General features: G+C 41.0%; 1 protein-coding gene across 5 annotated transcripts in view; it reads right to left on the reverse strand.

Moving 5' to 3' along the window:
- The window catches only part of LOC128632495 (NACHT, LRR and PYD domains-containing protein 3), a 17,480-nt gene extending 4,432 nt beyond the window's left edge, over window positions 1–13,048 (reverse strand). Inside the window, exons 1-10 of one of the 5 annotated variants that reach the window (XM_053679373.1) lie at window positions 11,912–13,048; window positions 8,281–8,672; window positions 7,970–8,053; window positions 7,690–7,811; window positions 7,115–7,231; window positions 6,650–6,704; window positions 6,211–6,415; window positions 4,153–5,926; window positions 2,033–2,203; window positions 8–181 (exon numbers count right to left, since the gene is read on the reverse strand). In XM_053679373.1, coding sequence (XP_053535348.1) covers window positions 8–181; window positions 2,033–2,203; window positions 4,153–5,926; window positions 6,211–6,247 — 2,156 coding nt within the window. In that variant the 5' untranslated portion in view covers window positions 6,248–6,415; window positions 6,650–6,704; window positions 7,115–7,231; ... (2 more) ...; window positions 8,281–8,672; window positions 11,912–13,048. The remainder of the gene's footprint in view (window positions 1–7; window positions 182–2,032; window positions 2,204–4,152; window positions 5,927–6,210; window positions 6,416–6,649; window positions 6,705–7,114; window positions 7,232–7,689; window positions 7,812–7,969; window positions 8,054–8,280; window positions 8,673–11,911) is intronic. The other 4 variants (XM_053679374.1, XM_053679375.1, XM_053679377.1 and 1 more) reach the window with 4 other exon arrangements.
- Window positions 13,049–14,066: the final 1,018 nt, after the last annotated feature.

A 14,066-nucleotide genomic window follows, 5' to 3' on the forward strand; every position in this document is an offset into this window, starting at 1 on the left:
AGTGTACCTCAGTATCTCCAGTGTACAGTGTGGATTCTCCAGTCCAGCAGAGAGCAGCTTCACTCCTGAATCCTGCAGGTTATTGACACTCAGGTTCAGTTCTCTCAGTCTGGAGGAGTTTGATCTGAGAACTGAGGACAGAACTCTACAGCTTTCCTCTGTCAGATCACACACACACAGACTGGAAGAGAAATGATGAAGTGTTAGATTTATTTATCTGATTGTGAAATGAGGAGTTTCCATCAGGTGAGAAATAAAGTGTTTACCTGAACACAAGGTTCTAATGTCAGGATAAAAATATAAAATGAACAGCCTGTGTATAAACAATAAACTAGTATTGTGATGTTATTAAAGTAAATGTGTGTGTAATGTACACTGATCTACACGCTGTAGAAATACATGCACTTTGTTCTGATGTGAGAAGTGATGTAGATATTTCAGCATTCACACAAAGCTGAGTTTCACAGAGACGCTAAAACTGTCGGAGTTCATTGTTCTCTGGATCTTAAATCTAATAACTTTCTCACACACTGACACACACACACACACACACACACACACACACACACACACACACACACACACACACACACACACACACACACACACACACAGACACAAAGCTGAACAGCAGGAACAATGCTAATCCACACCATATAAAATACACACTTGAATGTTTTCCTCATATAAAACACTGGGTCTCATTTATCACACTGGATACGAATGAATTTATTCATAAAGTGTGTGTAGGAGCATTTCCACAGGAACTCTTTAATGTGTAAAGTTAACTACACAACTAACTACAGTAAGATTCACAACATATCAGTCGCTCAGCCGAAACGAGGAGCTCGTCATAAAAGTCGGTTTGCAGAAAAACGTCAGTATAGATGAAAATCTCGATTAGCGGCAGTTAGTTTGTAGTATAAACTATAATATAAGCTGAGACTTATTACTGTTGCTCGGATCAATATGGCGGCGACGTTGACCTACGATCCAGCGGCCAATGCAGAGTCTATGTGTGTCTATGAACACAACAGCCATGAGTCTCAGAGGAGTGACGTCAACTCCCCTCTTCGACTGATTGGCTAGAGGAGGAGCTGTAGTGGACCAATGGTGACGCTAAACCCCGCCCTGATTTACATGAAACTCCAACTACAACATTTGGAAAAGCGAGCGGAGAATGTGGAAACAAGCGCGAAGGGAAAACCAGCAGAAGCGTTCAGAAAAAGAAAACATCAGCAGAAAATGTCAGAGAGCACAAAAATACAGTAATATCACCAAGGAAACATGATTTTGTGTGATTCAGAAGACTTTGATTTCATGGTTCAGTTTTGTGTGATATCATTTTACGTGTTTTTAAATGTTTGAGTCACGATTATTATTTTTCGATCCCTGACCGCAAAACTTTTGATGGAAAATGAATCCCATACTTTTGGACTCAGACTTGGACTCGTGCTCCAAAAATCCCTGACATCGTTTCACACCAGACTGCTGTGTGAAGGCGGGTCAATACAAAGCAGGATTTACTAAAAACTTGATTCTCAAGAACGGATCAGTACCAACTGTTCGTGATCCAGCTTCATATCCAGAAGACGTAAGTATTGCACTTTATATTTGGTGAGTGTTTGTAAATCGCCTTTCCGAATGAGCTTGTTAGCAGATTCCACGGCTAATGTACTACCCGAAACAGGAGCTGTTCTCTTCCGGAAAGGGGGCGGGGCACAGAAGCTCATTTGCATTTAAAGAGACACACACAGGAAAACAGCGTGTTTTTGATTCTTTTGCATTGTGAAGCACCTTGAGCTGCATTTTATGTATGAAAAGTGCTATATAAATAAAGTTATTAGGATTATAATGTGTGTGTGTACCTCAGTATCTCCAGTGTACAGTGTGTGTGTGTGTGTGTGTGTGTGTGTGTGTGTGAGAGAGAGAGAGAGAGTGTGTGAGTGTACCTCAGTATCTCCAGTGTACAGTGTGTGTGTGTGTGTGTGTGTGTGTGTGTGTGAGAGAGAGAGAGAGTGTGTGAGTGTACCTCAGTGTCTCCAGTGTACAGTATGGATTCTCCAGTCCAGCAGAGAGCAGCTTCACTCCTGAATCCTGCAGGTTATTGTTACTCAGGTTCAGTTCTCTCAGTCTGGAGTTTGATCTGAGAACTGAGGACAGAACTCTACAGCTTTCCTCTGTCAGATCACACACACACAGACTGGAAGAGAAATGATGAAATATCAGAACACTGACCTCAAACACACACACAGCCATAACACACTTACTCTTTACCATGTAACAGAAATGTGAGTGTGTTTCTCTCACACACACAAATCAGAGGACAGGACACCACATCAGCATTATTATTATTATTATTATTGTTATTGTTATTATTGAAATGAAAACAGAAGGGTTTTTGTTTGAATAATGGAAACTTTTTTAAGGGAAGTACATGTCAAAAAAGTCTGTGTGTGTGTGAGAGAGAGAGAGAGAGACAGTGTGTGTGTGAGTATGTGTGTGTATATATACATGTAAAAAAAAAAAGTCTGTGTGTGAGTGTGGAGTAAGTTGACGAGTTAGTTTGCTAACTGGAAATCCGTCTCACGCAGTGCATGCATTATGTATTTGTTTGTTTGTTTGTTTGTTTATGGTAAATATTCACACATTTTTTGTTGGGGATTAAAGTTATAAACAGGACGTATCCCTTGATCTGCACAGAGGGATTATTATGATGGTTTTGCTAACTGGAAATCCGTCCTCGAGGACAATCCTCTTTCATCCTGTAAACTAATCCCACACCAGATCCAATCTAAAGAGAAAGTCTGATCGGTCCAACCCAAACAAGGTCGGTGTGAAAGTGAAAAAGCACAGAAGAGTTTTAATCAAGTTCTACTGTAAGTGTGTAGTGAGCTAGAAGACGTCTATGTGTTACTGAACATCAGGTGTTTTTCTGCATCTCTGTATGTCCTGTGTAAACGGAGTTAGAAGAACCGTGTGTTTTGTCTAAAGCAGCTTTACTCTGGCAATAAATGAGCAATTAGACATTCACCAGAACTGTGTTTCCAATCAAAGCCCTTTAAGCTTCAATACCAGTGTCACAATAACAGATCAGACTTCCAGGATGAAGTGTACCAGGCTGGGACTAAAGCCAGAAGGTCATTAAGGTATAAGGGGGAAATCTGGGACGGGGTAAAAATCCTGTCCTGATGAAACCTTTCAGAAAATTCAACGCAAGGCGCATGCGCTGCAAAAAATGACCTTGTCCCAATAAAACCTTTAAGAAAATCCAACTGACAACGCATACACCACAAATGTAAGGTATCATATAGATATGAATAATTCATGAAGGCGATGGAGACTGGTTTGCTTTTAGAAAGAAGAGGTTAATGCCCCGCCTAGGGATAATTTTACTGCTTCAGAAAAGTATATAAAGACATGTGTGTGTGTGTGTGTGTGTGTGTGTGTGTGTGTGTGTGTGTGTGTGTATAATTCAGACTTTCTGCAGACTGTCTCACTTTGTTGTTTCAATAAAGTTTGATGACCTTTGGCATCTACAAATCCTCTGTCTCTGAAGTGTTTAACTTAGGTTGGAAAGATTGTTTTCCACGACACTCTCACGTGTCCCTCAGTGCAGATTGGGCGGTGTGATACGCTGATACACATCATAGGACCAGAAAATAGAATAATCAGTCATGTCTATTGATAGATATTTTCCTATATCCTCTATATCACCAGTGTCACATGTTGTATTCATATTGTTCCCATGGTGACAGTGTTCTGTTTCTCTTCTTCTCGTTTGTGAAGTTCTGTTCAATGTCACTTTCAAATGAAAGGAGAAAAGAAAAAGTGCCTTTCACTGGTGTTTAGATCACAAAATGATCAGAAAGCAGTGATGAATACATGCAGTTATTCTGTAGAGATCATTTCTTCATCAGTTTTAGAGAAAAGGTAATAAGTGGTGATAGAAGGTTTTGTCCACATGGCCCCGCCCTCAGTGCAGACGTAACGTGTTGGTGTAAAAAGTGAAACTCTTCTGGAACAGTACCAGAGGTTTGTTTAAAGATGATTAGAGTAATTATTAACCAGCATTAATCCAAACAGTGCAGTTCAGTGTTACATTAAAATAATAAACCATGCAGTGATACATTTATAAATAAAAATACTCACTCAGCTCTTCTGGAGGCTTTGACCACTGGCAGCAGCTTCAGAAGACATTCCTCTGATCGGTCATATTTCCTCAAATCAAACTCATCCAGCTCCTGATCTGAGTTCAGTAACACAAACACCAGAGCTGACCACTGAGCAGGAGAGAGTCTGGTTCCCCTGAGACACCAGTAATCTCCACTGTTCAGGTAAGTCTGTACTTCCTGCACTAGAGAATGATCATTCAGTTCATTCAGACAGTGGAACAGATTGATGGATTTCTCTGGAGATGGATTCTCCCTGATCTTCTCCTTGATGTACTCGACTGTTTCCTGTTTGCTGTGAGAGCTGCTTCCTGTCTGTGGCATTAAGCCTCGTAAGAGAGTCTGATTGGACTCCAGTGAGAGACCCAGAAGGAAGCGGAGGAACAGGTCCAGGTGTCCGTTCTCACTCTGTAAGGCCTTGTTCACTGCACTCCTGAGGAGATCAGACATGTCTGACTTTCTGAAGAAATTAAAATGTCCAGTGCTTTGTTCCACTAACACATTTGTCTTTCTAAAAATAAAGCAGAAAAATGCATATAAAGCAGCCATAAACTCCTGAACACTCAGATGTACAAAGCTGAACACCTTCCCCAGGTGAAGCCCAAACTCCTCTCTGAAGATTTGGGTACACACTCCTGAGTACACTGACACTTCTCTCACATCAATGCCACACTCTCTCAGGTCTTCCTCATAGAAGATCAGGTTTCCTTTCTCCAGCTGTTGGAAAGCCAGTTTTCCCAGTGCCAGGATACTCGCTCTGGTCTGCTGAGGATCAGGGTCACATTTCTGATGGTACTTTTGGTCCTTGTGTTTGATCTGAAAGATCAGGAAGTGTGTGAACATTTGAGTCAGAGTCTTGGGGATGTCTCCACTCTCTGCTTCACCCAACATTCTCTCTAGAACAGTGGCTGAGATCCAGCAGAAGACTGGGATGTGGCACATGATGTGGAGGCTTCTTGAAGACTTCATGTGTGAGATGATTTTATTGGCCAGGCTCTGATCTCTGATCCTCTTCCTGAAGTACTCCTCTTTCTGAGGATCACTGAACCCTCGTACCTCTGTTACCTGGTCTACACACTCAGGAGGGATCTGATTGGCTGCTCCTGGTCGAGAGGTGATCCAGAGGAGAGCAGAGGGAAGCAGATTCCCCTTGATGAGGTTCGTCAGCAGCACATCCACTGAGGCTGACTCTGTCACATCACACAATCTCTCATTCTTCTGGAAATTTAGAGGAAGTCGACACTCATCCAGACCATCAAAGATCAACACCACTTTGTAGAAGTCTATTAATTGTAGTTTTCTCATTTCAGGGAAAAAGTGATGAAGAAGATCCATCAGACTGAGATGTCTCTGCTTCATCAGATTCAGCTCTCTAAAGGGAAGTGGAAACATGAAGGTGACGTCCTGATTTGCTTTTCCTTCAGCCCAGTCCAGAATGAACTTCTGCACAGAGACTGTTTTTCCAATTCCAGCAACTCCTTTAGTCAGCACTCTTCTGATGGACTTGTCTTTAAAGAGATCATTACATTTGATGGGTGTCTCCTGTGCTGCTGGTCTCCTGGATGCTGTCTCAATCTGTCTCACCTCATGTTCATTATTGACATCTCCACTCCAACCCTCTGTGATGTAGAGATCTGTGTAGATCTCATTCAGAAGTGCTGAGCTTCCATGCTGTGAGATTCCTTCATTAATTCTTTTAAACTTCTCCCTCAGGCTGGATTTCAGCTTTGGCTGATACACAGAGGCCACAGACTCTAATAAACAAAGTAATAAGATGTTTTAATGTAAAATCACTGAACACAGGATTAAATGTAAAATTCAAATGCTGCTGTTCATTCCTGATTCATGTAGTAAATATTCCTGAAGGAACAGGACCATTGTACAGAGTCACCACAAGCTGGACCACGAACAGAACAGAAACGCAGCAGATGTACATGATACTAAACTCGAACTTCAAACTAAAAGCGTTCCTATCTAAAACTATTTCCTCTCTCTGAAGTGAACCTGATGGAATAAAGCCATGACTCAGAGCTCTTACTGTTGTGCAGTGTGTTAGCGAGATCTGTGTGGTTCATGTTCTTCAGGACGTGCAGTGTGATCTTCAGCGCTCCGTCTCTGACACTGTGCAGATCCTACTCATCCTGCACCTCCCTCTCAGTGCATGCTGGGTAATCTGGACTCAGGAGCTTCCTGAACCTCTTCAGCTCATTCTTTATCAGAGTGATGACTTTGTGTTCCAGCTCCTGGTTAGAAACACACAGGAACACATCTAAATATTATAATGTTACACACTGAGAGATGCTTTTATTTTATGAAAAGAATAAAAGTCTCTTTCTATTCCCACAGTTACAGCTGAAATTCTGCCTGATTACCCATAATGCTGCTGCACATCAATAAATCTGTAAATTGTCATGATCTTAAATAAAAAACCTGCAACCTGCTCACACACAAGTTACACACATTAAAAAGACACACACCTTGAATATGGAGTCCAACTGATTTCTGCTGAGGTTTGATTTCTTCTGTTGTGGTCTGTGAAGAAATAAAACACATGATGTAATATAGACTATATGTATTCATAGCTGCACAACACACACTAATACATACAGAGACAGATATTTAACACTATCCTCTTAACACAATACACTGATTTCAGGATTTCTCACTGACACTAACATGTTTATGAATAAAATAGTCATCTAGTCATTAATGTCCCAGGTGTAAATGTTGCTGTGTAGCACCACAGACCCTCCAGCTCAGGGACTGCAGACTGAACTGAACTCTTAAAGCAGTTTTCCTCACTGCCAGTCCGAGAGCTGCAGCACTGCACAGTTTAGTGTTTTACTGCTTCAACACCTGATAAAGATCATGAAGGGCTTCAGAATGAGACCAGTGAGTTTGATCAGGTGGAACACTGCTGTAAAACACCTCACTGTACTGACCTCACATCAGGAGAACTGGCTCCGTCTCTGAAGTGATTTGGATGATCCATTGATGCGTCACTCTTCATGGACACACAGCTGGGTTCTGGTGAGTCTGATCTCTTTCCCTCCATCATTCTAGAATTAAACAGAAATATCAGCAATAATTAATACTCTGCTGTCTCAGCACTGTTACACAATGTGTTCATCATTAAACATCAATAATTCCATCTTTTTAATTCAGCTCCAGTCTGCACACTTATTCAAACAGGAGACACGCCTCATACCTCAGGAATTACACTGATGTCAGGAGTCCCAGTCACAGATAACTGACTCAGCTGGGTCTTAAAGCCTGTAGAGTTCACTGACTCAAAGCTACGCTGCTCTTCTCCTCCACATTACACAGTCCTTTTTACTCTTCTCTCAGTGAATGATTTCTCTAAACTGTTCTTAGATCAGATCAGTGATATATTCACTGCTATTAAACACCTTAAACCAAAGTCTAGTTCCTCTGTTAACTAGTGAGTGTTTAGAGATACAGATCTGTTCCATGAGACGGTGTGTGTTTATTGCTGGTGAATGGAAAAGTAACTCACCTCTCGTCTCTCTTTAAGTCCTGTTCTCCAGACACACTCATGTTGGAGGTCATGTCTCCTTCTCCAGATTACAGCAGGACACACGTTTACTTCACTCCAACATCAGTGTGTTTAATCAAACCCTGTATCAGCACAGAGTTCGCTTACAGGAAATAGTCACGGTATCAAGTCATAAAACAACCTGTGTACATTCAAACTTCAGTACAAACCCACAAAACTCTTCTGCATCTGGTGTACATCAGTGTGTTTATATATTATAGCTTTAGATGTAGATACTCACTGTGTTTTTACTCCTGAAATGCTGTATTTTCCCCTCCACACAAAATGGAGACTGACTTTCACTTTCACTTCCTAACTGTTTATTCTGCAGAGGGGGAGGGGCAGTGAGGTAGGGTAATACACACACACACACACACACACACACACACACACACACACACACAGAGATATGGTTTGTTTTCAGACAGCTTTCTGATCCATCGAGCACAGGCCTGTAAATACTGAAAGTGTAAGCCTGAAAACGCTGCAAATACGGAGAACAGAATTAAAAGTCTGGTCAAATCTACATTACACACATTATCATTTCATTACCTTCATTTATTATCTCGTGACTTCATTCAGCTGTGCACGAACAACTGTCAGAGCTCTATACAAATATATAAACTAAAATAAAATAACAGGAGCTAGAAACACTCAGCAGATCATTAGATAAAGAAGCAGAACTCATACGCTGAGTAAGTTTACTTAAATATCTGCAGAAATGTATTTTTTCTGTTTTCCCTTGAGGAGAGCGAGTATCCTGATATTAGTGAGGATTGGTGTGTAAGTAGTTTTTGTGTGAATAATGAATGTTACTCAGAATAAAGGTGATGATGGAGAGTAAGTTAAACACATTGGTCAGACGAGTAACTAACCCAGTGTTTCCCAATCGAGGTTCTGTCTGATGAGAGCAGGGGTGCGTGTAAAAATCCTTCAAACATTTTCTAAAATGATAAAATGTGTAGAAAACATTTAATATAGATGAGAAACATCTGATGTCTGAAATAATAACACAGACACAGAAATAATAAGACAGATACACACACACACAACAATAATAATAATAATAATAATAATAATAATAATAATAATAATAATAATAATAATAATAATAATAAACTAGACCAGTACATTTCCTGAAGAAAATGTGTGCTGCTTGACATGGCAAAATTCAGATCAGGCGCCAATACTTTCGATAGCCGAAAGCGTAGCGTGCCAATACTTTTGACAGCCAGAAGAGTGGGGTGCCAATAATTTTGACAGCTGACGGCGTAGGGTGCCAATTCTTTTGAGAGCTGGACGCCAATTCTTTTGAGAGCTGGAGTCACAGGGTGCCAATACTTCTGAGAGCTGGCCGTGTAGTGCAGCTATACTTTTTAGAGCTGGCCGTGTAGGGCAGAAATACTATGGAGAGCCAGCCATGCGGGGTGCCAATACTTTTGAGAGTCGGCCAGATTGGGCGCCAATACTTTTTAGAGCCGGGCGTGTATGGAGGCAATTCTTTAAGAGCTGGTGGTGTAGAGCGCCAATTCTTTCGCAACTCAATGCAAGTCTATGGGAAATTTTCCGACTTTGAGCTTCCGTACCGGGAATGCCGACATTCCGATCACTTCCGTAATGCATTGCACACCTCTCCTCAATAAGCCGATCGATTTGACACCTCAACCGTCGATCTCCGACAAACGGTGCGGGACTTTCGCACCGAAAAAAAAAGTGGAAGAAGAATAATAATTATAATTATAATAAGTTTGCCAAATAACAATAATAGTGCTTTTCAAGCACCATTAATTATAATAATAATAATAATAATAATAATAATAATAATACTAAGTTGGCCGAAGAACAATAGTAGTGCTTTTCAAGCACCATTAATTATAATAATAATAATAATAATAATAATAATAATAATAATAATAATAATACTACTAAGTAGGCCGAAGAACAATAGTAGTGCTTTTCAAGCACCATTAATTATAATAATAACTAGACCGGTACATTTCCTGAAGAAAATGTGGATGGTGCTCGCCATGGCAAAACAGGAATGGGGCGAAAATACTTTCGAGAGCCGGACAGATATGGCAGATAAGATGCAGGCTATTTGACGGTACCTCGAATAGTGAAGGCTACAGCAGGGGGAAGAGCTTTCTCTTATAGAGCCCCACAGTTATGGAACACTCTTCCTATTAGTGTTCGGGACTCAGACACAGTCTCAGTGTTTAAGTCTAGGCTTAAAACGTATTTGTTTACTCAAGCCTACCCTGACTAGATTCTGTTCTACTACTTCACAGTCATAATTATCTTTTTTCTCCCTCTCTCCTTTCGCTGAGCCCCACACGAATTTATGGAGATACTAGAGATCCAGATCCTTTCTGCCTCTGGATGGAGCTCAAATCTTCTTTAATTCCAGACTGCTGGGACTACGGCTGCTCCTAACGCCATACAGACTTCATATAAATCCATAATGAACTTTTTCACACTATCTGTTGTTACCCAGATGACGATGGGTTCCCTTCTGAGTCGGGATCCTCTCAAGGTTTCTTCCTCTTAAAACATCTTAGGGAGTTTTTCCTCACCACCGTCGCCACTCAGTGGCTTGCTCAGTTGGGATAAATTCACACCTTTAATATCTGTACACCGTGTTGATATTTCTGTAAAGCTGCTTTGAGACAATGACTGCGTTTACATGGACAACAATAATCCACTCTTAATCTAATTAAGACCATAATTTGATTAAGAAACTACCATGTAAACAGCAACCTTAATCTAATTATGGTCATAATCTAATTAAGATCTAATCGAATTAAGACAGGTGGATTACTCCTGTTTTAATCGTATTATGGACGTGTATTACACACATGTAAACACCTTAATCACATTATGAACGTCGTGTGAGTTTTCACCGCATTTTGCGACAGGACACGATCACACACGGCAGTTTTACGCTTTACGGCGAACAAGAGCGTTCGGCTGTGTCCCAAACTGCATATTTGCCTACTATAGGCCGGTAGTGGGAAAAATACATGCATCATGAATTGAATGTCTCTGTACATTGCTGCATTCATCTTTCCCTCGATCCTGACTAGTCTCCCAGTTCCTGCCGCTGAAAAACATCCCCACAGCATGATGCTGCCACCACCATGCTTCACTGTAGGGATGGTATTGCCCAGGTGATGACTGGTGCCTGGTTTCCTCCAGACATGACGCTTGCCATTCGGGCCAAAGAGTTCAATCTTTGTTTCATCATGGTCTGAGAGTCCTTCAGGTGCCTTTTGGCAAACTCCAGGTGATCTGTCATGTGCCTTTTACTGAGGAGTGGCTTCCGTCTGGCCACTCTACCATACAGGCCTGATTGGTGGAGTGCTGCAGAGATGGTTGTTCTTCTGGAAGGTTCTCCTCTCTCCACAGAGACACGCTGGAGCTCTGTCAGAGTGACCATCGGGTTTTTGGTCACCTCCCTGACTAAGGCCCTTCTCCCCCGATCGCTCGGTTTGGCCGGGCGGCCAGCTCTAGGAAGAGTCCTGCTGGTTCCAGACTTCTTCCATTTACAGATGGTGGAGGCCACTGTGCTCATTGGGACCTTCAATGCTGCAGAAATGTTTCTGTACCCTTCCCCAGATCTGTGCCTCCATACAATCCTGTCTCAGAGGTCAGTTCCTTGGACTTCATGGCTTGGTTTGTGCTCTGACATGCATTGTTAACTGTGGGACCTTATATAGACAGGTGTGTGCCTTTCCAAATCATGTCCAATCAACTGAATTTACCACAGGTGGACTCCCATCACGTTGTAGAAACATCTGAAGGATGATCAGTGGAACCAGGATGCACCTGAGCTCAATTTTGAGTGTCATGGCAAAGGGTGTGAATACTTATGTACATGTGCTTTTTTTGTTTTTTATTTTTAATAAATTTGAAAAGATTTCAAACAAACATCTTTCACGTTGTCATTATGGGGTATTGTTAGTAGAATTTTGAGGAAAATAATGAATTTAATCCATTTGGAATAAAACTAACATAAAATGTGGAGAAAGTGAAGCGCTGTGAATACTTTCTGGATGCACTGTACATCACTACAATTACAATCACCACAGATGGAAACTGGATGCGTGTGTTTGTGAGTGAGTGAGTGTGTGTGTGTGTGTGTGTGTGTGTGTGTGTGTGTGTGTGTGTGTGTGTGTGTGTGTACCTCAGTATCTCCAGTGTACAGTGTGGATTCTCCAGTCCAGCAGAGAGCAGCTTCACTCCTGAATCCTGCAGGTTATTGACACTCAGGTTCAGTTCTCTCAGTCTGGAGGAGTTTGATCTGAGAACTGAGGACAGAACTCTACAGCTTTCCTCTGTCAGATCACACACACACAGACTGGAAGAGAAATGAAGAAATATCAGAACACTGATCACACACACACACACACACACACACACACACACACACAGCCATAATACAGATAAAGTTTCCCATGTAACAGAAATGTGAGTGTGTTTCTCTCACACACAGAAATCAGAGGACAGGACACCACATCAGCATTATTATTATTATTATTATTATTATGAATAATAATAACATCATCAGTTACAATGATCCTTAAAGGACTGAAAACATTTTTGTTTGAACAAATGCTTCCTTATAATTGAAACATGAAGCCATTTGAAAAGACCCATGACACTTTGGAATGTTGAGACCATGCGCGATCAAAACGTAAATGAGCCTTGGAGTCACTCTTAAGCCTTGTCTCATTCTCCATCGCGGTTACGGCTGGTAAAGAAGGTTGGCACATTGAAACGATCAAAACATAAAACATCAGAACATAAATGAACCAAGGAAATGCACTTAAGTCTTGTCTCATGCTCCCTTCCTCTGATGGCCAAGAGAAAATGGCACTGGACTTGGAATGCACTGGGGTCTCCCCTACGCAACTTGAAGCCTGCTCAAGGCATGTCAGCGGTCTGTGTCAACTAACTCGTGTGCACTATCTTCCCGACTGCAGAGAGAAAAGGGCACTGGACCTGAACTACACTGGGGTTTCACCTGTGCAACTTGAAGCCTGTTATGAAACTGTGTCATAATGCAGAGGGAACTCTATTCAGATGAGCAGGAAAGCACCTTGGCATTCATCAAACATGCTTGTGTTTTATCCTAGAAAAATGCTTTGACGTAGAGTAAGTCGTCCGAATGTGTTCATGTAAACTAGTAAAGGCTCTAATTACTTGACTGAAGTAAATGTACTGAAGAGGGCGTCCACGTGCGGAAACCTGAGAATATAAACGAGACTGCAAAGTTGTTGTTGGAGAAGGGTCGAACACGGACAGACACGTCCATAGAATAGCCTAGTGCTTCCTTAAATCACTTTGAGGCGTCAGACTCTAAATCCAACAGGGTTTTCTTGCGCAGGTATGAACCCTGCTTGCAGCTTTGTCAGCTGTAGGTGTCAAGTCACTGGTGCTCAATCTCCTGCTGTTTATTTAAACATAACATCCTCAGTTACAATGATCCTTAAAGGACTGAAAACATTTTTGTTTGAACAAATGCTTCATTATAATTGAAACATGAAGCCATTTTTTAAATAAAATTATTAAAAGGTCTCCTATTTAAAAATAAATAAAATAAATAAAATAAATAAGAAATCTCCCATTTGAACAAAAGATGAGATAAGATAATACTTTATTAATCCCAAGGTGGAGAAATGAGGGAATTAGGAGGAAAAAGGAGCAGGACCTGCTGTGGCTTTGTTTGGAAATATTTTTGTTGGTGAAATAGAACAGAAACAGACAATATTGAGTGTAAAATGTACGTCAGGTAATATTATCTTATCGTTTACATGTTAGCATAGCATGTTAAATTAACTACTAAATAAAAATCACATCAGCTGCATGAGCTTTTAAATAACGTCCTATTATTATTATTATTAACATTTACTGTAGCTGCACAGCCAGACTGCTCCTGTACCTTTAACACACACACACACACACACACACACACACACACACACACACACACACACACTCTTGTAATTATAACATTCTGGGGTCAGTAGTCCCACCCATGTATTGTGGGGACACCACTTTCCTGAGGTCCTACAGATGTGAAAAAAATCAGGCATGTATAATTTAAGCCTGAGAACACATATCATCTCAAATTCTGGATTTAAATCACAAAATTTCTGTGCTTGGTTTTTTCATAAACAACATAACAAGAACTCATCATTAACGGGGACCTAATTTTCATACACAGCAAATTAACTGGTTTTCATGTTGTAGAGGGGACATCACTAGATAGTTAATCTGCATACACACAGATCAGGTCGTTTATATAACAACAATGGGACATGGTTTTAAAAAACAAT

This window comes from Ictalurus punctatus, unplaced genomic scaffold (assembly GCF_001660625.3).
Source record: "Ictalurus punctatus breed USDA103 unplaced genomic scaffold, Coco_2.0 tig00064088, whole genome shotgun sequence".
NCBI classification, from domain to species: domain Eukaryota; kingdom Metazoa; phylum Chordata; class Actinopteri; order Siluriformes; family Ictaluridae; genus Ictalurus; species Ictalurus punctatus.